Source organism: Phocoena phocoena, chromosome 15 (assembly GCF_963924675.1).
Source record: "Phocoena phocoena chromosome 15, mPhoPho1.1, whole genome shotgun sequence".
NCBI classification, from domain to species: Eukaryota; Metazoa; Chordata; class Mammalia; order Artiodactyla; family Phocoenidae; genus Phocoena; species Phocoena phocoena.
In genome coordinates, this window is record NC_089233.1 from 64809495 (window position 1) to 64830123 (window position 20629).

The following is a 20629-nucleotide window of genomic DNA, read 5'->3' on the forward strand; positions in this document are numbered from 1 at the left end:
GGCCCAGGGAAGGTTCAGAGAGTACGGGCTGAAATCAGACTGAGGCAGAGGTGGGAGTAGATGCGCTGGGCTCCCTGGACCCATGAGGGGCATGTGGATTCTGCTTCTCCCAGCACAAAACATACAGATTAGTCTATGGGTTCTGTTTTGTTTTGTTTTTTTTTGAAGCAAAATTAAGCCAGCATTTATTTTAAGGGCTCTTCCCTGTAGGCCTTATCTAGCATTATGGCTGATATCCTCCAGTGAGGGCTTAGAAGAAATCCAGAGCCAGGCAGATATGTCTCAGTTTGACACCATGAGGCTGTGAGCCCCCCTGAGCAGCTCTTCTTGCTTTGAGCTCTGGCACAGAGTCAGCACTTAGTGTCATATAAGCAACAGAGAGCCTTTATTTAACTATGGCTTTAAATTATACCCTTAAAGCCCGGGGTAATGACGTGAGTGGAAAGCATTTTTGGGTGGGGTTGAGGCAATGTGGACCAAGACCTTCCCTTCCTCCTCATCTTCTTAACGGTGGCATCTGTAACAACAGATCCTCTCATTTGTGCTATGAGCTCCAGTTTACAAAGTGTTCCACTCATTATCCACGATGTGGGAATTGAGGATGCTCGTGTCCTCTCTAGGGCCCTAGAGATGTTGGGTGGCTGAGTGGGGTGCTCAGGGCCCCTGACTTTCTGTCCAGTGCCCCTTGCTTTGGGTGGGGCTGGTGGCCCCTGGAAGGCAGGGGGAGAAACTGAAGAATAAAAAGGAAAGGTGGGGCTGGGGCTTGGAGCATGTGCACAGCCCAGGGTGAATCCTGTGTCTGTCTGTCTAACTGCCCATCCAAGGCCCCATGGTGGGTGGGGTGAGGGAGGGACCTGCCAAGTCTCATCTGGATCTTTCTCATTTAGTATGATGGATTCGGAGGAAGGCTTTAGACTCAGGGGTGCGGGTTCCTGCTCATTTCTCTGTTACCCGGTTTTAGCTCCAAATTTTTTTTTTTTTGAGAGGTTTGTTTTGATCAATGGGGGTCAGAAATGGGTGCTTTTGCCTTCCTAAAAACAAACAAACAAACAAACAACATGGGTTAAAAAAATATAGATGTATTTTTAAAATTATACAAGTAATTCCAAAGTGTATGAAGTAAAAAATGAAGCTCCCTCTCTTATCCCACCCTCTCTCTTTTTCCTCTATCCACTTCTGAATTATTAACCTCTCTTAACTTTGGTTATCCTTTCAGATCTTTTACTACATGTGTACAAACACCAAGATGTATTGTTGAGGTTATTGGTATTTTTTTTAATATAAAAATGGGGCCATGCCATTCTTTCTTTCTCTCTCTTTCTTTCTTTCTCTCGCTCCTTTTCTCTCTTTGCAATTTGCTTATTCCAAAGAGCAGCTGGGCAACAGGTCCTTGATTCTCTGAAATCTCCTCACTTCCTGCTCTGAGGGGGAAATGATAAGAATAGTCAGTTGCAGAGATAATTTCTAAGTCCCTCGCTTTTTGGATGAGTCCTAGTGAGACCAACCGACTGCCCATTTGTGGCAGATGTGGAGCCCGAGTCCAGTTCGCCTGACTTTGACATCATCAGGGCTATGCGTTTTTTAAGAGTACCTTCCTGCATTATCCCTTTAAGTACATCCTGACAACATCCCTGTGAAGTCAGGGGGCAGGAATTATTGAGGCTTGGGGCATGAAGAGCCTTGTCCGATGTCAGGGCTGGAAAGGCCAGGAGCACAGGGCTCTTTGGGTTGAGTTCCATTTATCCCACATTGATTGAGGGGCTACCGTGTGCCAGGTGCTATAGTGGGAGAGACAGCCTGGCCAAGGGCCTGCCTGGAGGTGATCACTGACTGTCCCTGGTGCTCTTGGCAGAGTGGGGCCCCCTGGAGAGACTCTCCTCACCCTTAGGAAGGGCCCTGATTCCAGACCTGGGCCAAGAGCTTGGAGTCCCTGAGGAGCTATATGGCACAAGGGTGGGTGGGGGTCTGTGACCTCGGCTGTTGCCACCGAGTCCTCACTTCTCATGACTCTGTCCCCATCCTCACTTCCTCTGTCTCTCCCTCCCTCCCTCCTCCTTCTCTCTGTGGCTCTTTGTCCGTTTGTCTCCATCTGTCTCTCTCCACGTGTGGTTCCTGTGCCCCTCACACCGTTCTGTCGTACCACTGCTACCCCTCTCCCCCATCACGTGCTCTCTCCTTTGTGCCAATGCAGGCGTGCTGGTCACCATGACAACAGAGACAGGCCCAGATTCTGAGGTGAAGAAGGCTCAGGAGGAGGCCCCGCAGCAGCCTGAGGCAGCCGCAGCAGCTACTACCCCTGTGACCCCCGCAGGCCACGGCCATCCCGAGGCCAACTCCATTGAGAAGCATCCGCCCCATCAGGACGCCCGGCCTGCCGAACAGGTGTGTGCCTGAGAGCACGGGATCCCTCTTCCTGCCCAGCCAGTCCTCCAGAAGGGAGGCAACAAGGAAACTGAGATGTATTATTGACCCCTTACATGCCAAGCACTGTGCAGGGGGCATAGTGTTCATTTCTGTAATTAATTCCCTGAGACCTAAGAAGGTAACTATTGATTTCCCCATTTTACACTTGGGGAAACAGAGCCTCAGCAGGGTGAAGTGAGTTACCCAAAGTCACATTGCTATAAAGCGACAGAAGTGCAAGTCAGATCTAGATCTGATTTTGAAAATCGGTGTTCTTTCAACCTTATTTTCCTATCCCCCAAGGCTGTCCATTCTAGCGGGGCAAGCCCAGGGTGACTGCAGAGCAAAATTGATCACCCTAAAAAGAGACAGAGGACTTGGGGGTTCATCTAGCCATTGAATTCACACCTCCCCGAATTCACAGCTGGACCAGAGAGGGCAGGGACTTGGCCAAGGTCATTGAGGGTGTCAGTGACAGAGTTAGGACTAGTGGGCAGGGCTCTGACCTCCCTTCCCTCCACTAGATCAGTCCCAGCCTCATGCTAGACCCAGTGACAGACTGAGGAGGAGGAGACCATGTCCTGATCACTCATGCGCTGTTCTCGGCAGATAGGACAGCTCCCGCCTGCAGGGGAGCAGTGGACCCCTCGTATGAGCCCACCCATTGTACGCAGAAGCTCTGGCTGTCTTCCTGCACACACCCATCATTGACCGTGGTCACCTGGGGGGTCTTAGGGGGCAGTGGCTCTCATTTTGGGGTCTGTCTGAGCCCCAGCTTCATCCTTATTGCATCTCATTTGGACGCAAAGCTATGGTTTCTAGCTCGCTGACTAAACCCTTCCCTTGGTTGGACCTGTAGAGCCTAGACATGGAGGAGAAGGACTTCGGGGAGGCCGATGGCCTGTCGGAGAGGACCACGCCCAGCAAGGCCCAGAAGTCGCCCCAGAAGATTGCCAAGAAATACAAGAGTGCCGTCTGCCGAGTCACTCTGCTCGATGCCTCTGAATATGAGTGTGAGGTGGAGGTAGGGAGCATCACAGGCCCCGTCCTTGGTCCACCATCCTCAGAGCCAGGACAGGCCTCTGTGCACATTCAGCCTGGGCCAAGCCAGAGGGCATCCACTCTTCAAGGAGGCCTGGACCGACTGCCGCGTCCTGGGGAGGTGACCCAGCCGGCCCTCCTTTGCACAGATGGTGGCACTGAGGCCCGCAGAGGGCTCTTCTCATTGCAGATAGTGTTAGGCGAGGCACAGGGCTGGTGCCAGGAATCAGGGTGGCTGTACCTCGGCAAGGAGTCACCATTTCAGGGCTGATCTGTAGCCTGGTAGGACCTGGGCTCTTTCATCTCACCCAGCAGACGCTGAGGTTTCAACCAGAATCATTTTCATGTATATAATGGGTGTGGAGAACGCTTCTCCCTGTGAAGTACCCTATCCAGGGCACCAGGACAAACTGGTCACTCGAGGCTTCCATGGGGAGGCGTCCCCCAGGCATAGGGAGGTGGCCCATTGGAAGGACCCTCCCCCCCAGGCTGTGGAGACACCCTGTGGCATGGCTCTGGCCCACAGTGGGTGGCTGAGCAGACACCTCCTCTCTGGGGTCAGCCCTCCTGGTCCCACATGTAGCATCTCCCTTTCCTGTACAGGCTGGAACTCCCACCCGAATTCTGAGCTCTCACTTGCCCCCTTCGAGGTTCTGCCGCGGTCCAGGCACCATTCCTGGCCCATCCACGTGTATGGAAGAGTCCAGAGGGTGGCTTTACTGCTGAGAGTTACAGGACCCACCTTCCTTTCTCCCCTGATCCCTGGTCTTAAGGGACCGACTTCTGAGGCCTGGGAGGCTGGCTCTGTCGTCTTTGCCGGGTTGGGTTTTTTTTTTGTTTTTTTTTTTAATGTTTATTTCTTCCATAGAAAGGTTGCAGGGTGGACATCTGGCCTACTCCTGGGCAAAACAAAGGGATATCTTCTCCCTCTTTCCTCCTGCCCATGGTGGCCCCAAGGTGCTGTTTCAGCTCCCCTAGAAGAGTGTAAGGGTTTGGCCGAGGCCACTCTCTCTGAAGCTCTCCTCCAGGCTCAGGAATCCCTTGGTTTCCCAGCTGCTCCCCACATTCAGGCCTGGTGCCAGTCCCCAGTGACCTAGCCAGACCTTGCGGGGACCTCACCCGCTCCCTGGAGTCCGCTGCCTCTTTGGGTAGTGACTGCTTCATGCGCCCCCTGCCCCGTGATCCCTTTATCGATGCTCATCCTCACCCCTGTGGGTTTGGGGTACCCAGCCAGGTTCTGGGCTTTGTCCTTCTGAATCCTCAGGCCCAGATGGTGTTCAGAGAGGTACCACGCCTTGCTGATGGGAGTTGAGGGGAGAAGGTGGCTCGAACAGTGCTGCTTGCAGCTGAGGCTGACTTAGGCTCTGTGAGCCCCTGTGGAACCTCACTTGCTGCCTGGGTAGAGGTGATGCTCCCTTAGTGTAAGGGGAGGGGCCAGGGGAGGACAGTCACGCTGTGACCCTGAGTCCCAGGCCCTCCCCTCCTCCCCTGCCCATGTCCCTCACATGTCAGGTGGCTTGTCTCTTCCTCTCACACTCAAAACTCAGACTTTTGGTTTTCTGCTCCTTGGGTCCAACTTAGCCTGTTTCTCCTAATCACTGTACAGGAAGGAAAAATCAGTCACTCCCCCACCCCACTCTAGCTTTCCCCCAAGCAGGTCTGAGCTCTAGGAGGGCCCCAGCAGGGCTTGGAAGAAGGCAGTTGATGGGCTAGGCATTAGTGTCCCCCCAGGATTCCTTAGGACTTGGAGAGGAGAGCCAGGTGGGTGGCAGGAGTGCTGAGATCCTCCCCAGATGCTGGAAACCTCTTGCAGGTTTTCAGGTCGTCCTGGTGGAGCCTGGGGCATCTCCCCGCCCCATGCTGAGGTGCGTTCCGGCCTCACGGCAGCTCTGCTCTTCTCTTCAGAAACACGGCCGGGGCCAGGTGCTGTTTGACCTGGTCTGTGAGCACCTCAACCTCCTGGAGAAGGACTACTTTGGCCTGACCTTCTGTGATGCCGACAGCCAGAAGGTGCCTGGACTGGGGAGTGGGGCTGACTGGAAGGCCTGCCCTGGGTGGTGGTGGGGTCTCTTCCCTTAGGCCCCCATTGGCCTGGCCACATCCCATGGCTTCCATCAGTCCTCAGATCTTCATTAGGTACCTTCTGTCTGCACGCCTCCAGGGTTCAGCCTGCCCTGTCCATCCTCAGTTCTCTGTCTCCCCTGTGCCCCTTCCTTGGGGGCCTGCAAGTCAGCCCCAGATGGGTATCTGGAGAGCCGTGGCATGGCTTCCTGTGGGAGCTGAGGCACTCACCCCCAGCCCCTCTTCCCCACCCTTGGGAAACTCCTGCCCGAGTTTCCTTCTTCCCACCAATCCCACTGCAGCTGCATTACCCGTTCACCGTGCTGCCTCCAAGCACTGCCAGGCCCAGGGCCCGGGGTCCCAAACCCTGAGTGAAGCCAGGCCTCATTCCCTTACCTCCCAGTCCCCTGGGGAAAGGACCCAGACAGCTCAGCCAGAGAAGGGTGTTCCCAGCTGAGGGGCTGTTGGCAGGGCATTTCGGGACGTTTCTCTCTCCTAGCCCTACCCAAGTCCCCTCCTCCATCTCCCTCTAATGAACTCTATCTTCTCCTACAGAACTGGCTGGACCCCTCCAAGGAAATCAAGAAGCAGATCCGGAGTGAGTGACTTGCTGTGGTTGGAACTGGTAGTGGAAGGTGGAGGGGGGGCTCCAGGCCTTGAGGGCCCTAGGTGCGCTGCTCCTTCCTCCTTTGGGAAGTGCGTTCGGACCCGTGAGTTCGTTTGCTGTGTGTGGCACATCTTGGGGAAGGCAGGGTATTGTTTTAGAGATGAGGAGCCTGAGGCCTGGACAAGAGGAGTCACCCAGCAGGTTAGCAGAGGGATCACAGCTGCCTTCAGGACGTCAGCCCTAGAAGGGACCTGCAGAGTCATCTAGGGCAAGGGGACAGACCGATGGCCTCAAAACAGCCACCCTTCTGTCCAGGGCCAGTGCAGGCTTCGGTGATCAGTGACCTTTGACTCAGCTCAGAATCCTTGTCCCCACAGTACTCTAGGCCACTGCCAACTGAAAGGAGTGAATGTGTCCTGTGTTTAATGATGGGTGACTGAGGCCCAGAAAGAGGCAGGTGTTTACCCAAGATCACAGAGTGAGGTATGGGCCACGCCAGGTCTTGAGCCCTGGCCCCCTGGCACCATCCTGCACTCTTTTCAAGGCCTGGGTCAAAGACAGATGAGCAAGCCAAAAACCTGTCTTTTCTGGCCCAGAGGAAAAAAGGCATGTTGGGAGGGAGGCGGGGCAGCCTTCAAACGCCAGAAGGGGGAGGTAGGTGGCCTCAGCCAGGGGGCATGCGGTGAGTGGGGACTTGGAGCCTAGAGGCAGTGATGCCTCCACTGGGGGCTCCTCCCCTTGGCTGTGCTTGGGCTTCCTGGTCCCCTGGCTGGAAAGCTAGAGCCAAGCCTGTTGCTGTGACAGCAGGCAGCTGGGCCTAGGGATGCCAGCTGACTATGCAGGAGGGGGCTTGAGGGATGCTTCTTGTAGCCTCCTGTAAGTTGGAGATAAAGAGGCAGGCTCACGGACAGAGCCCCCCTCTCTGGGGCCAACAGGGTCCTAGGCCTGGCCTTTATGCTGTCCCCAGGAACCCCAGCCCAGCTGGGAGGCCTGGCTCTCATGCCTGAAAGAATCAGAACACACACAGTAGCTGAGAGTGTTTGAGAAGGACCAGGACCTTAGAAAAGAGAAGCTGCTGACAGAATCTTTGGGTCTTGACTCCCTCCCCAGGGCAAGAAGTGGTCCCCTCGGGTTATGAAGGAGCAGGGCTTCCTCCTTTATTTAGTAAAGCCACAGTCTCTGTTCCTACCCCTGCAGTCTCCACCCACTCACCCCAGTTCTGGCTTCTGGGGCCCCCACAGAGCAATTTTTTACCCACTTTCTTGATTTGTGACAACTCCAACCTTCTGAAGGTGGCACCTGAGTCCTTGTGTCCTGGCCTTCAGAGTTGGGTATATTTCCTCCCAAATCTCAGGGCCCATCACCTAGGGCACTGGGGGCAATTCCTCCACCTCTCTGGATTCCCACATCTCCCTAGCAAGTGGATTAGTGATTACTGCCTCACTAGGTGGGGATGAAGGTTCAGTGATGTGAGTGTGGACAACAGCCAGCACATAGTAGGTGCTTCACGTAGTAGGAGGCAATCTGGTGTGACGGTTAAAAGGACAGATGCAGGAAGTAGACTGCGTGGATTTGAATCCTGACTCCATCACTGCTTCCTTTTGTTATTTAATTGCTCTGTGCCCCGTCATCTGTAAAGTGGGGGTAACCCTTATCTTTAGGGTTGTTGTGAGGATTAAATGAGTTATTAGGTGTTCAACACCTAAAAGGTGCCTGCCCATAGTAACACCCAGTTTATATTAGCCATTATTATTATTATTAATTATTACCATTATTCTCTCGCTCTCTTTTTTTCTTGGCTGTGCTGTGCGGCTTGTGAGATCTCAGCTCCCCGGGATTGAAGCGGGGTCATGGCGGTGAAAGCCCGGAATCCTAACAACTAGGCCACCAGGGAACTCCCCCATTATTATTCTTGAGACAGGGATTGTTTCCCCTTGAGGCTGCTGTTTCCAAGGAGTCAGCTGCAGTCAGGAGCCTAGGTTGTGGAGTCATGTGATCAGAGGCTAGACCTGTTTTCTATCGCTGACTAGCTGGGTGATCCTGGGAGAATGACTTAACCTCTCAAAACCTTCATCTATTAAAAGGAAAGTCTACCTCAGGATCACTATAAAGATTAAATTCCAAAAACACGTGTAAAGTTCTTAGCAAGCCAAGCGACCAGCACTTAGTAAGTGTTGGAGACATGACAGCTGTAGGGTGAAGATGGTGATGCCTGCAGGGACAGGATGGTAGTGATGGCATGGCCTCCAACCCTTCATGTCCACAGCCCTGCCCTGGATGGGCCTCTCTTTCTCACTTTGTCAGAGGTCCCTTTAGAGCATGGAGCCCAAAATGTCCCAGGGGTGGTCTGACCATTGTTCTGGATTATGGCCTTTCGTCAAGGCCTCCTCCCTCCCCCCTCTTCTTAAGTGGTCATCCCTCTTCTTGGTTTGCAGAGCTTGTTTCCAGCTGAAACCACAGCGTTTATTTTTCTCTACCTTGTAAATGTGTACCATTGATCTTTCATATCTAAACTTGGAGGTTAACATTTATCCCTGTGAAATGTTCTTTGTTACTTTTAGCCCATTATATTTGCTTTGGGGTCTTGTTTATAATCCAATTCTGCCATCTGAGATGGAGTCACCATTATATAGGGCAGAGTTTTGCAACATGTTTTCTGAGAAACTTTAATCTGGAAGGATGCCCTGTGACACATAGATGCAACAGGTCAGATGGATTCTGGGAACTCTTGAATGCATGTCCCCCTTCAAGAGGTGCAATGCACGGTAGCAGAGTGAGGGCTCTGAGAAGTCCAAAGTTAGGAAACCTGTTTAATGTGGTATTTTCTAGATTAATTATCTTCCCATTAATGTCCTGGGGCACAGACTTTGGTGTAGAGGGAAGAGCATGGGCTCTGGATCCAGGTGGCCTGGGCCTGAACCTCAGCATTGCCACTTCCTAGCTTGTGACCTTGGACTGGCCACTTTACTGCCTGGGCCTCACTGTCCTCATTTACAAAATGGGGATGATCATTATCAAGGACTTACTTACAGGGACGTTGTGAGGTTTAATGAAGCAATGTGTGTAAAGTAATTAACAGCATGTCTGGCATGCACCATTGTTTTCTTTCTTTCTACCTTCCTTCCCACTGCTAGTTCACAAGTCTGTTAATCTGGGCCTCAGTCTCCTCATCTGTCAAGTGGGAATAATGTGCCAGCCTCTCTTTTTGGATTGTCCTAAGATGATTGTTATGGGAAGACTGAAAAATTGCCCATGGCATGGTGCATCTGGGCCACCCACGGGTGAGATGGGGCCTCTCTGATCTCTCCCCCATCTTCTCCTCTCAGGCAGCCCCTGGAATTTTGCCTTCACAGTCAAGTTCTACCCCCCTGACCCTGCCCAGCTGACAGAAGACATCACAAGGTGAGGGCTGGGGAGGGGTGGTGGTGGAGGGGGATGGACACAGAGCCCTGGGAGACACAAGGTGGTATATGGTTACATGATGGCTGGTGCAAACCCAGATGCCTACTGAGGCCGGGCAGACAGCATCAACAAGGGAAGCCAACTCAGTGCAAGAGAAAGTGATGCAAACAGAGTGGTCAATGGCAACTGACCCTTGACTTCAGAGGGGGAGGTGTCACAGGGAACAGTGGGGCTCAGTGTGAATTCAAGAGGACAGATGCCGCTTAAACAGTTGCTGTTCTGCTCGGGCAGTCACTGCCATGTGGGAATCAGGCCTGATAGTTGGAGTGAAGCTAGAGATTTGAGAGTAAAAACCTCACTTTTTAAATATTGGCAACTAATTTGAACTCTTAAAAAGCATGGTGTGTGCCATCTCTGGGTAGGATAAAGCAGACATGTCTGAAGGCCGATGTGCTGGCTGGACCGCCAGGTTTTAACTTTGGGGATAGGAGGGATTAGAACACAGATGCCTTTGCAAGTGGGAGTTTGGTCCTGTGTGCTACTCTGTGCACATGGCAGCCGTGTGGGAGTCAAATGAGGCATGTGACCACCCCAGGGAGGCAAGCCCAGGCTGCTGGGGTGAACATGGATTGTAGGTGCAGGCCTGTGCCTCAGTGCCAGTAGATAACAAGGCTTAAAGATTAGAAGGGGGTGCAAAGCATCTCAGGATGAGAGCTTCCATGGGGCTCATCCTGCCTCTGAAATCCAAAACAGGGAGGGGCCCTTCTCTTTATCTAAGCCCCTTCCAAAGAGATAGTCTTACTTTACAATATCCTGGGGCTGTGTCATCCTTATGCTGGGCGGCCCTAAACACCCACCAACTGTAGGATGTGGCTTGGAGTTATTCCTACAGCAGGAGAGGGAGCTACTAAGCCATCCTCTGTCTCCTACTGGGTCCCTCCTTAATCTCTGCCATTTACCAGGCAATGGGCCAAGGTCAAGATACGGACTCTGGCCTTGGGAGATAAAACAGATATCCCTGGAATAGATCAGACCTGAGGCCTTGGCCTCATTAGCCCCGCTCTAATCCCTGAGGGTCAGCTTGGGGCCAAGGTGGCAGCAGCAGGGTCTAAACTTCATTCCCTAAAGGGCTGAGAGCTTTAGACCAATACAGCCCCCATCCCCTGGTCTTGCCCACTGGTGCCTCTCCTCTTTGTGCTGGTTCCTGGACATTGGGCCTCTAGGGACACCAGGAGGGAAGTTAGCCCTGCCCGGTGTGGCTGGCCTCAGAGGATGGGGTGGTAGTAGCAGCTGATTTAGTCAAAAATATTTAGAACCCAAATAAACTGGTCAGAATGACAAAGTGACTGAAATGAAAGACTGATCAGTGTGTTTGGTAATGATTTCTGAATTTGGAGACTTTTGAATGATATGCTTATAAGCCCACACTCGATGCCTGTAATGTTTGAGCAGCTGCTGGCTCTGAGCCTCTGCCGTGGCTCTGAGCACACACTGAGGCCATATGTATTGTACTTTTGGCCAGAGCTTCAGTTCTGACTGCAAAATAATGTCGTGGAGCAGTAAAAACTATACTAAGTAAAAGCCACTTAAAAGGAAAAGAAACAAGTCATTGGAAAAAAAATGGTGAAACATAGCAAAGTGGGCAAGGAGGTATTATAGGCTGAGCATGAACTGGAATATTTTAAAAAATTACACAGTAACTTAAAAAGGAATAAAAAGTGCTTTGTAATGGTTCTAAAAGTTGTAAAATCATCCAAGTGTGCATGAAAGTTATAATAAAAATCATGGCCTAGTGGTTGGAAATGTTTCTTTTAAACCAGTTTGGACAATTCATTTAGAGCTGGAGCCAAATAAAAAAGTTTTGAGAAAACGTTGGCAAACAGGTTAGTCCAGACAGTGGAATATGGTGCAGAAGTTAAAATGAATAAAGGGGTCACGTGTGCTGACATGGGAAGGGCTCTAAGGCACATAGTTGGGAGTGAAAAATCAAGCTGTGTGGTCAGATATAGCGTTTGATAACATTTACATGGTAAAAACACCCATGAACCAAAACTACATGTATTTTAAAAAATTTATTTTATTGAAGTATAGTTGATTTACAATGTTGTGTTAATTTCTGCTGTACAGAAAATGATTCAGTTATATATACATATATATATATTCTTTTTCATATTCTTTTCCATTATGGTTTATTATAGGATATTGAGTATTGTTCCCTGTGCTATACAGTAGGACCTTGTTGTTTATCCATTCTATATACAATAGTTTGCAACTGCTGATCCCAAACTCCCATTCCATGCCTCCCCCACCCCCTCTCCCCTCTGGCAACCGCAAGTCTGTTTTCTATGTCTGTGAGTCTGTTTCTGTTTCATAGATAAGTTCATTTGTGTCATATTTTAGATTCCACATGTAAGTGATATCATGTGGTATTTGTCTTTCTGTTTCTGATTTACTTCACTTAGTATGATAATCTCTAGTTGCATCCATGTTGCTGTAAATGGCAATATTTCATTCTTTTTATGGCTGAGCAATATTCCATTGTATATATGTACCACATCTTCTTTATCCACTCATCTGTCGATGGACAGTTAGATTGCTTCCATGTCTTGGCTAATGTAAGTAGTGCTGCTGTGAACCTAGGGGTGCATGTATCTTTTCTAATTACAGTTTTTTTCTGGATATATGCCCAGGAGTGGGATTGCTGGATCATATGGCAACTGTATTTTTAGTTTTTTGAGGAACTTCCATACTGTTTTCCATAGTGGCTGCACCAATTTACATTCCCACCAACAGTGTAGGAGGGTTCCCTTTCTGCCACACCCTCTCCAGCATTTGTTATTTGCAGACTTTTTAATGATGGCCATTCTGACCGGTGTGAGGTGGTACCTCATTGTAGTATTGATTTGCATTTCTCTAATATTTACCGATGATGAACATCTTTTCATGTGCCTATTTGCCATCTATATGTCATTTTGGAGAAATGTCTATTTAGGTCTTCTGCCCATTTTTTGATTGGGTTGTTTTGTTTTTTTTTGTTATTGAGTTGTATGAGCTGTTTGTGTATTTTGGAAATTAAGCCCTTGTTGGTTACATCATTTGCAAATATTTTCTCCCAGTCCGTATGTTGTCTTTTTGTTTTGTTTATGGTTTCCTTTGCTGTGCAAAAGCTTGTAAGTTTGTTTAGGTTCCATTTGTTTACTTTTGATTTTATTTCTATTGCCTTGGGAGACTGACCTAAGAAAATGTTGGTACGATTTATGTCAGAATGTTTTGCTATGTTCACTTCTAGAAATTGTATGGTGTCCTGTCTTATATTTAAGTCTTTAAGCCATTTTGAGTTTATTTTTGTGTATGGTGTGAGGGTGTGTTCTAACTTCATTGGTTTACATGCAGCTGTCCAACTTTCCCAACACCACTTGCTGAAGAGACTGTCTTTTCCCCATTGCATGTTCTTGCCTCCTTTGTCGAAGATTAATTGACCATAGGTGTGTGGGTGTATTTCTGGGCTCTCTCTTCTGTTCCATTGATCCATATGTCTGTTTTTGTGCCAATATCATGCTGTTTTGATTACTGTAGCTTTGTAGTATTGTCTGAAATCTGGGAGGGTTATGCCTCCTGCTTTGTTCTTTTTAAAAAAAATTTTTTTTAAATTTATTTATCTTTGACTGCATTGAGTCTTCATTGCACTGTGCGGGCTTCCCATTGCAGTGTCTTCTCTTGTTGCAGAGCACGGGTGGGCTTCAGTAGTTGTGGCTCATGGGCTGTAGAGTGTAGGCTCAGTAGTTGTGGCACATGGGCTTAGTTGCTCCGCAGCAGGTGGGATCTCCCCAGACCAGGGCTCTAACCCATGTCCCCTGCACTGGCAGGTGGATTCTTAACCACTGCCCCACCAGGGAAGTCCCTCCTGCTTTGTTCTTTTTCCTCAGGATTACTTTGGCAATTCTGGGTCTTTTATGGTTCCATATAAATTTTAGGATTATTTATTCTAGTTCTGTGAAAAATGTCATGGGTAATTTGATAGGGATTGCATTAAATCTGTAGATTGTTTTGGGTAGTATGGCCATTTTAACAATGTTAATTCTTCCAATACAAGAGCATGGGATATCTTTCCATTTCTTTGAATCATCTTCAGTTTCCTTTATTAATGTTTTATAGTTCTCAGCATATAAGTCTTTTACCTCCTTGGTCAGGTTTATTCCTAAGTATTTTATTTTATTTTTGATGTTATTTTGAAAGGGATTTTTCCAGCAATAATGGAGCTCCTGCACGTAGAGGATTGGTAACTTGTTCCATGGTGGCAAGAAAGAAGTCTTTTTTTTTCTTGCTGTATAATGTTTCAGTTTTAAGAATTTTGAAGCACTTGGATGCATTCAGAAATTAAAAATAAAAATCATAGATTAAAAAAATAAATAAAAGGGATTTTTTTTTTACATTTCCTTTCTGATATTTTATTGTTAAGTGTAAAGAAATGCAGCCAATTTCTGTATGTCAACCTTGTATCCTGCTGTCTTGCTGAATTCGTTTGTCAGTTCTAGCAGTTTTTGTGTGGCGTCTCTAGGGCTTTCTATATGTAATATCATGTCGTCTGCGTATAATGACAGTTTTACCTCTTCCCTACCAGTTTGGATACCTTTTATTTCTTTTTCCTGACTGATTGCTGTAGCAAGGACTTGAAATACTATGTTGAATAGAAGTGATGAGAGTGGGTATCCTTGTCTTGTTCTAGATTTTAGAGAGAAGGCTTTCAGCTTTCACTGTTGAGTATTATATTGGCTATGGGTTTGCCATAAGTAGCTTTTGTTATGTTGAGATATGTTCCCTCTATACGCAGTTTCATAAGAGTTTTTATCATGAATCGATGTTGAATTTTATCAGCTGCTTTTTCTACATCCATGGAGATGATCATGTGAAAACCACATGCATTTCTATATGTCCATGGAGGAAAAAGGTCTAAACACCACAGGGATAACAGCAGTGACCTCTGGGGGAGGGAGTTAGGACCGAGAATGGACATCAAGAGGAAATTTAGAATTATCTCTAAAGTTTACATTTTTCCCACAATAAGAGTATATTAATAGTATAATTAAAAATACATCACATTTTAAAAAAATGGTTAAACCAGCAAAGCAGTCCTAATTTAGCTTGAAAATGAGTTAGAAATCGAAAATGTTCCTATAGTAGGAAAAATCCTTCAAACTTAGAAATGAACAAAAATGCTTAACGTTGCACGAAATGTTACATAACCATCTTCTAGGATACACCCAAAGTATTAACACACGACATGCCAGTGTCTGGGAACATTTCTCTTCTGCTGCGCTGAGCGTTGATCAGTTGGTGCTGACGGATCGGTGGGCAGCTGTGCTTGGGGGAATCTAGGGAGGGAGTGGCCCCCGTGCCCATGCCAGCTCTCCCCTATGTCCAGATACTACCTGTGCCTGCAGCTGCGGGCGGACATCATCACAGGCCGCCTGCCCTGCTCCTTCGTCACGCATGCCCTGCTGGGCTCCTATGCCGTGCAGGCTGAGCTAGGTGACTATGATGCTGAGGAACATGTGGGCAACTATGTCAGCGAGCTCCGCTTCGCCCCTAACCAGACCCGGGAGCTGGAAGAAAGGATCATGGAGTTGCACAAGACGTACAGGTGAGAGGGCCTCCGCCCAGGCCTCCCCTTGCTCCTTGCCCTGTTGGCCAGAACCTTCCTGGCTAGGCCACAGGATCGTATGCTGTAAGTACCCCACCTGGCTCTGCCGTTGACGTGAGGTGTGTCTGAGAGCACATCATCTCATCAGATGGGAATGATGGTAACTTGCTATGTGACCTTAAATGACTGCTTGGAACTTCAGGTTCTTAAGCTCTTGTACTGGTATGGTAATTCCCTGTCCTTGGCCTCTGAGAATCGGTCTCTTTAACTGCCAATTGGAGATGATAATAATGATTGTGTGTCCCTGGTTAAGTGTCCTGATGTCTCCGGGCATAAAGTTCAAAAGTTTACATTCTAAAGCCAGACCGTCTGGTTCACCTTTTGGCTTTGTCTGTTTCTAACCAGAGGATCCCGGGCTGGTCATTTCACTTGCCTGTGCTTTAGTTTCCTCATTTGTTTAATGGGGGCACTAATAAAACCTATGCTGTAGGGTCCTGGAGGGGCTAAATGGTGCATATTAGAGACACACTGCATGGTGGCTATTATTGTTGCTCTGTGATTTGAGGAGTTGAGTAGTTGATTGTGCAGTGGAAAGCAGCTTGTGCCAGGAGTTAGAAGATAGTTAACTAGTTGTGTGATTATGGGCTGGGTATTTAACCCATCAGCCCCATCTGTTACCTGTATTTGTAAGGACTTAGATTATCAGTGTTTCTCAACTACTGGTATTCGGGGCAGGAGAATTCACTGTGCAGGATGTTTGGCATCCCTGGGCCCCAGGCATTAAATGCCCATAACACCCCGTCAGTCATTGTAACAACCGAAATGCATCCCCCATTTCCAAATCCCTGCCGTGAGGGTGATACCCGCTCCCTGAGGGGACCCTTGGAACTAAATGATCCTTTTAAGCTGGAAGTACTTTGGATTCTAAGTCCAGGCTTGTCAGGGGAACCCAATGTGATAAATGACGTGGAAGTGCATTGTAAACTGTAAAGTGCTATGCATGTGGGAGGGGGTATGGTGATATTATCACATTGCTAATAAGGATGGAGGGAATGAGGAGGGTTGCATCCTGGGGAGAGAGGCCATCTGGAGAGAGGCCCAGGTCCAGAGGTGGAGGGATCATGTACGTGGGGAAGAAAGCCTGCTGGGGTGTGATGGGACACGAGGTCTGGGTGGCAAATGTGTCTCTCAGAGACTTGCACACCAACTCTGATTGGCTAGTAACGGCTGCTGTTGTATTGTGTTGAGCAGGTTACTGAAACCGTGCAGCCGGTTAGCAGTGTCTGCCTGGGTTCTTTGTCATCCCTGTTGTAGGCAGCAAGGTGTGTTAGGGATTTGCAAGAGTCCTAATAATTCAGAGGGGGAAGTTCAGATCAATATGGGCTGGAGAAATCCTAACGGCCATCCCTTCAGCTGTAACAGCTCTTTTGACATAAAGCAGATTGACTTCCAGTGTCCAGGTATTCTGCACAAAAGCTCCCCGAGGTAGACAGAGCACAGGAAACTGAGGCTATGAGACAGATGTAAACGAAGTGGCTGGGAACATGAACCATGGAGCCACATTGTCTGGATTCAAATCCTGACTTTGCTACTTAATAGCTGTGTGCCCTTAGGCAAGTTATTCAACCTCTCTGTGCCATAGTTTCCTCATCTATAAAGTGGGAATAGTGATATCTACCTTATAGTCCTGTTATGAGGATTCAAATGAATTAATACATGTAAAGTGCTTGGAACAGTAACCAGCATGTAGTACTCAATACATGTTACTCAGTAAATGCTGTGAGAGTATACAGTTTCCTGGCAGCCAAAGCCAAGAAGGAACTTGATGAATTATGTAACTCTTCTTTTCAGAAAGGAGAGAGATTCCTCCTTTCCTCAAGGGCGATTAAGTGGTTTCTGATACAAAATTCTGTGAAAAATAGCCTTTATGGGTAATAATTTAGGAGCCCCTGGGTGATAATGGTAAGCAATGTCATCCACAGTGGTTTCACTGTCGTGAAGAAACAGAATTTATGGCTCCCATTTAATCCAGTGGCAGAATGAGGCAAAAATCTGGACTCCCGGCTGAGGCCTTGGACGCTTCCTGGAGAAAATAAGGCTGGACCTGAGCTTTGGCAGGAGATGAGAGTTCAGCGGACTGAAGCGGGGGCTAGGGGTGCACTGTCCGGCACTGAGAGCAGAGGTGAGGGACTGGGGAGGCCCAGCCACACTCCTGCTCCAGAATGCTTGCCTTCCTGGAATCACAGGCTCTGATCACCGTCATCTTCGGCTGGCAGGGCTCAGGCCTTGGTCCTTCCACTGGCCACCAGCGACCACTTTCTTTCCCTTAGGGGCATGACCCCAGGAGAAGCAGAAATCCACTTCCTAGAGAACGCCAAGAAGCTTTCTATGTACGGAGTAGACCTGCACCATGCCAAGGTATTGCTGGGTGCCAGGGTTCCCCTAGGTTCTGGGGGATGCTTCTGAGGAACTACCAGGGTCTTCTGGAGGGCTTGGTGTGCCAGACTCTGTGCTAGCTCCAACCTGAAGCCTTTTCTCTTCTCATTTCTCATAACTTGACCTTCCATAACCCTTTATTTCCCCATGACCCTTATTATTTTCTCCTTGTATTATATTTATTTATGAATCTGTCTGTGCCACCGCTAGATTGAGAGCTTCATGAGGGAAAGACATAGGCCTTAACTTATTTCTGTATCCTGAGCATATAGCATACGACCTGGTATGCATAGGTACCCCTAACTGTTTGCTGGGTGAATGAATGATTGAGTGATGGATAGAGAAAATGATTGAACAAGTGAGTGGGTGAATAAAGGACAAAATGAATGAACAAATGGCTCTGTGAGGGATTAGTCAGTGGGGCTCCAGCATGGATGCTCAAACCCTGCTCCTGACGGCTCATTACAAGCAGAGCTCAGAATGGGGTTTCGGGGTCACTCCACGGTCCCTTCTCACACAGGACTCTGAGGGCATCGACATCATGTTAGGAGTCTGTGCCAATGGCCTGCTCATCTACCGGGACCGGCTGAGGATCAACCGCTTCGCCTGGCCCAAGATTCTCAAGATCTCCTACAAGAGGAGTAACTTCTACATCAAGATCCGGCCTGGGGAGGTGAGCCTGCCTTGGGAATCCCTTCTTCACCAGGATCAGCTAAAGTGAAGGGGACCCCGGCAGCTGGGCCTGGGTTTTTTCCTACCCAGGATACATGGATGGAGATGCTGGGTGCTGGGTAGGGAGACAGTCCTCTTTTGCTGGGGCTCTCTACGTAGACTTTGCACTTTAGGTATGTGCCTGCACACACACACACACACACACACACACACACACACACACGGGAGTATACGCATAAAGAAAACCACATATATTCAGGTTATACAGATCAGGGAATGTTATGTCCATGTCCCTGATTTGCTTACATGTGGTACTCATACGAAGATACACACAGACACACGACTACACACACATGCAAACATGAATATGCCCACCCTCCACATCCCGCCCATCACAAAGTCCGCTTGGTTCTACCTCTAGAATAAATACGAGCCCGTCTGCTTCTGTCCCTCTGTCCACTGCACCAGCCACCGTCTCTCCCCTCCATCCCTACACTGTCCTTCTCACTGGTCTCCCGGCCTCCACTGCCACTCCAGGCCATTTTCCTCGTAGCTGCTGGAGAGAGCTTAGAAGTCCCTTGCATCAGTTCATGTCAAACCCACCCCACTCCCACTCCTCACTTGAACCTTCTGAGAGCTCTCCTTAGCTCTTGGACTCAAGTCCTAACTCTGTCTGGCCACCTGCCTCTCCCACATGCCTCTGCCCCGCCGCCCCACGCCCACGGGCACTCCAGCCCCTTCACCCTTCTCTGAGATCCTTGAATAAGCAAACTCTTTCCTGCCCGAGCCCTTTGCATTTGTTGTTCCCTCCACCTGAAATCCTCTGCCCCACCTTCTCACATAGCTTTGGTTCCTTTCCCATCCTCCAGTTCTCTGCTCAGAGATCCCCTGTGTAGAGGGCGTTCCCTGATCACCCTTTCTAAAGTAGTGCGCCTGTGCAGGCATTCCCTGTCACATCACACATCTCTGTCCATTCCTTTGTGCCCTTATCAGTATCTGAGATGAGCTTGTTTACCCATCTATCATCCCCCCAGCCCCGCCCCGCCAAGAATCTTCTGTCTTGGTCACCCTGGTGTCTCTGTTGTTTAGCTCTGGATCTGTCACAGAGTAAGGGCTTAATCCAGCTGATTGATTAAATGAATGAATAAATGAACGAACAGGCCAGAGTCATACAGGCCTGAGAAAGAGGTTCAGAAAGGATGGACTGGTGGTGAGAGTGGGCCCAGGCCTTGCTTCTGACCCACCCTCCCTGGTTTTGCAGTATGAGCAGTTTGAGAGCACGATTGGCTTTAAGCTCCCAAATCACCGGTCGGCCAAGAGACTGTGGAAGGTCTGCATTGAGCACCATACGTTCTTCCGGTGAGCCTACCCCTGGGGTGTGGTAACAGGGGCTGAGGCCGAGGCTGTGAGTGGATGTGGGTGACGGCTGTGTTTCGTCAGTAGGAGGAGTGAGTAGGGACTCTAGGAAAGCCCTCCTCCTCCTCTTTCCCCAAGTCTCTCACCTTCTGGACCACTTAGAGTTGTCGTAGGTGGTGGGACAGCGGGACGGAAGGCCAGCTGTGGTCCAGCCTTGGGCCTGGCGTTGCGCGTCTGATCCTCTCTCCTTGCCTCCATCCCTCCCCTGCAGGCTGGTGTCCCCTGAGCCCCCACCCAAGGGCTTCCTGGTGATGGGCTCCAAATTTCGGTATAGTGGGAGGACCCAGGCACAGACCCGCCAGGCCAGCGCCCTCATCGACCGGCCCGCGCCCTTCTTTGAGCGTTCCTCCAGCAAACGGTACACCATGTCCCGCAGCCTTGACGGAGGTATGTCCCACGCTGGAGGTGGCGGGGAGAGTGGCGTGTAGAGGGGGGTGGGGGCATGCCGGGTCCTGTAGAATGAGCAGTGTGGAGGCGGTGAACACATCACAGTTGATTTGCACCAGGCATGGTGGCCCCAGAGCACTGCTGCATCTGGGGACTCTCAGTGGGTTAGTCTAGCCTACGGTTCCACTTCTGCTGGAATGTGACACTGACACTCTGGGCTTCTCACAACTTCCCTGAGTTGCGGCCTTTTGGGGTCCCAGGTTCAGCCATATGGTTTTCTGGGCCCCCTTCCCAAGAAGCTTAGCGGTTCACAGCCTGTCACCATTCTGGAATGGTATATTGTAACTGCAGTGTGGAGCTGGTGATGCCTTACTGGAGGCGAAGGAGTTGTACCCAATCATTTTTTTGGTTCCACTCGGCTCTGGGCTGATTGACATCTAACTGCATGGCAGTCTCCACTGCCCCCGTTTCTCTTGAGTTGATAGGTGCCTTGACTTTTTTTTTTTTTTGGTACGCGGGCCTCTCACTGTTGTGGCCTCTCCCGCTGCGGAGCACAGGCTCCG

The 20629-nt window shown here is 49.4% G+C and overlaps 1 protein-coding gene across 1 annotated transcript in view; it reads left to right on the forward strand.

Moving 5' to 3' along the window:
* The first annotated feature begins 2205 nt into the window (after window positions 1–2205).
* Window positions 2206–20629, forward strand: part of EPB41L1 (erythrocyte membrane protein band 4.1 like 1) — a 46499-nt gene continuing 28075 nt past the window's right edge. Inside the window, exons 1-10 of the mRNA XM_065893622.1 lie at window positions 2206–2382; window positions 3263–3427; window positions 5350–5454; window positions 6061–6103; window positions 9439–9514; window positions 14937–15155; window positions 17486–17573; window positions 18112–18264; window positions 19525–19622; window positions 19891–20066. Coding sequence (XP_065749694.1) covers window positions 2206–2382; window positions 3263–3427; window positions 5350–5454; window positions 6061–6103; window positions 9439–9514; window positions 14937–15155; window positions 17486–17573; window positions 18112–18264; window positions 19525–19622; window positions 19891–20066 — 1300 coding nt within the window. The remainder of the gene's footprint in view (window positions 2383–3262; window positions 3428–5349; window positions 5455–6060; window positions 6104–9438; window positions 9515–14936; window positions 15156–17485; window positions 17574–18111; window positions 18265–19524; window positions 19623–19890; window positions 20067–20629) is intronic.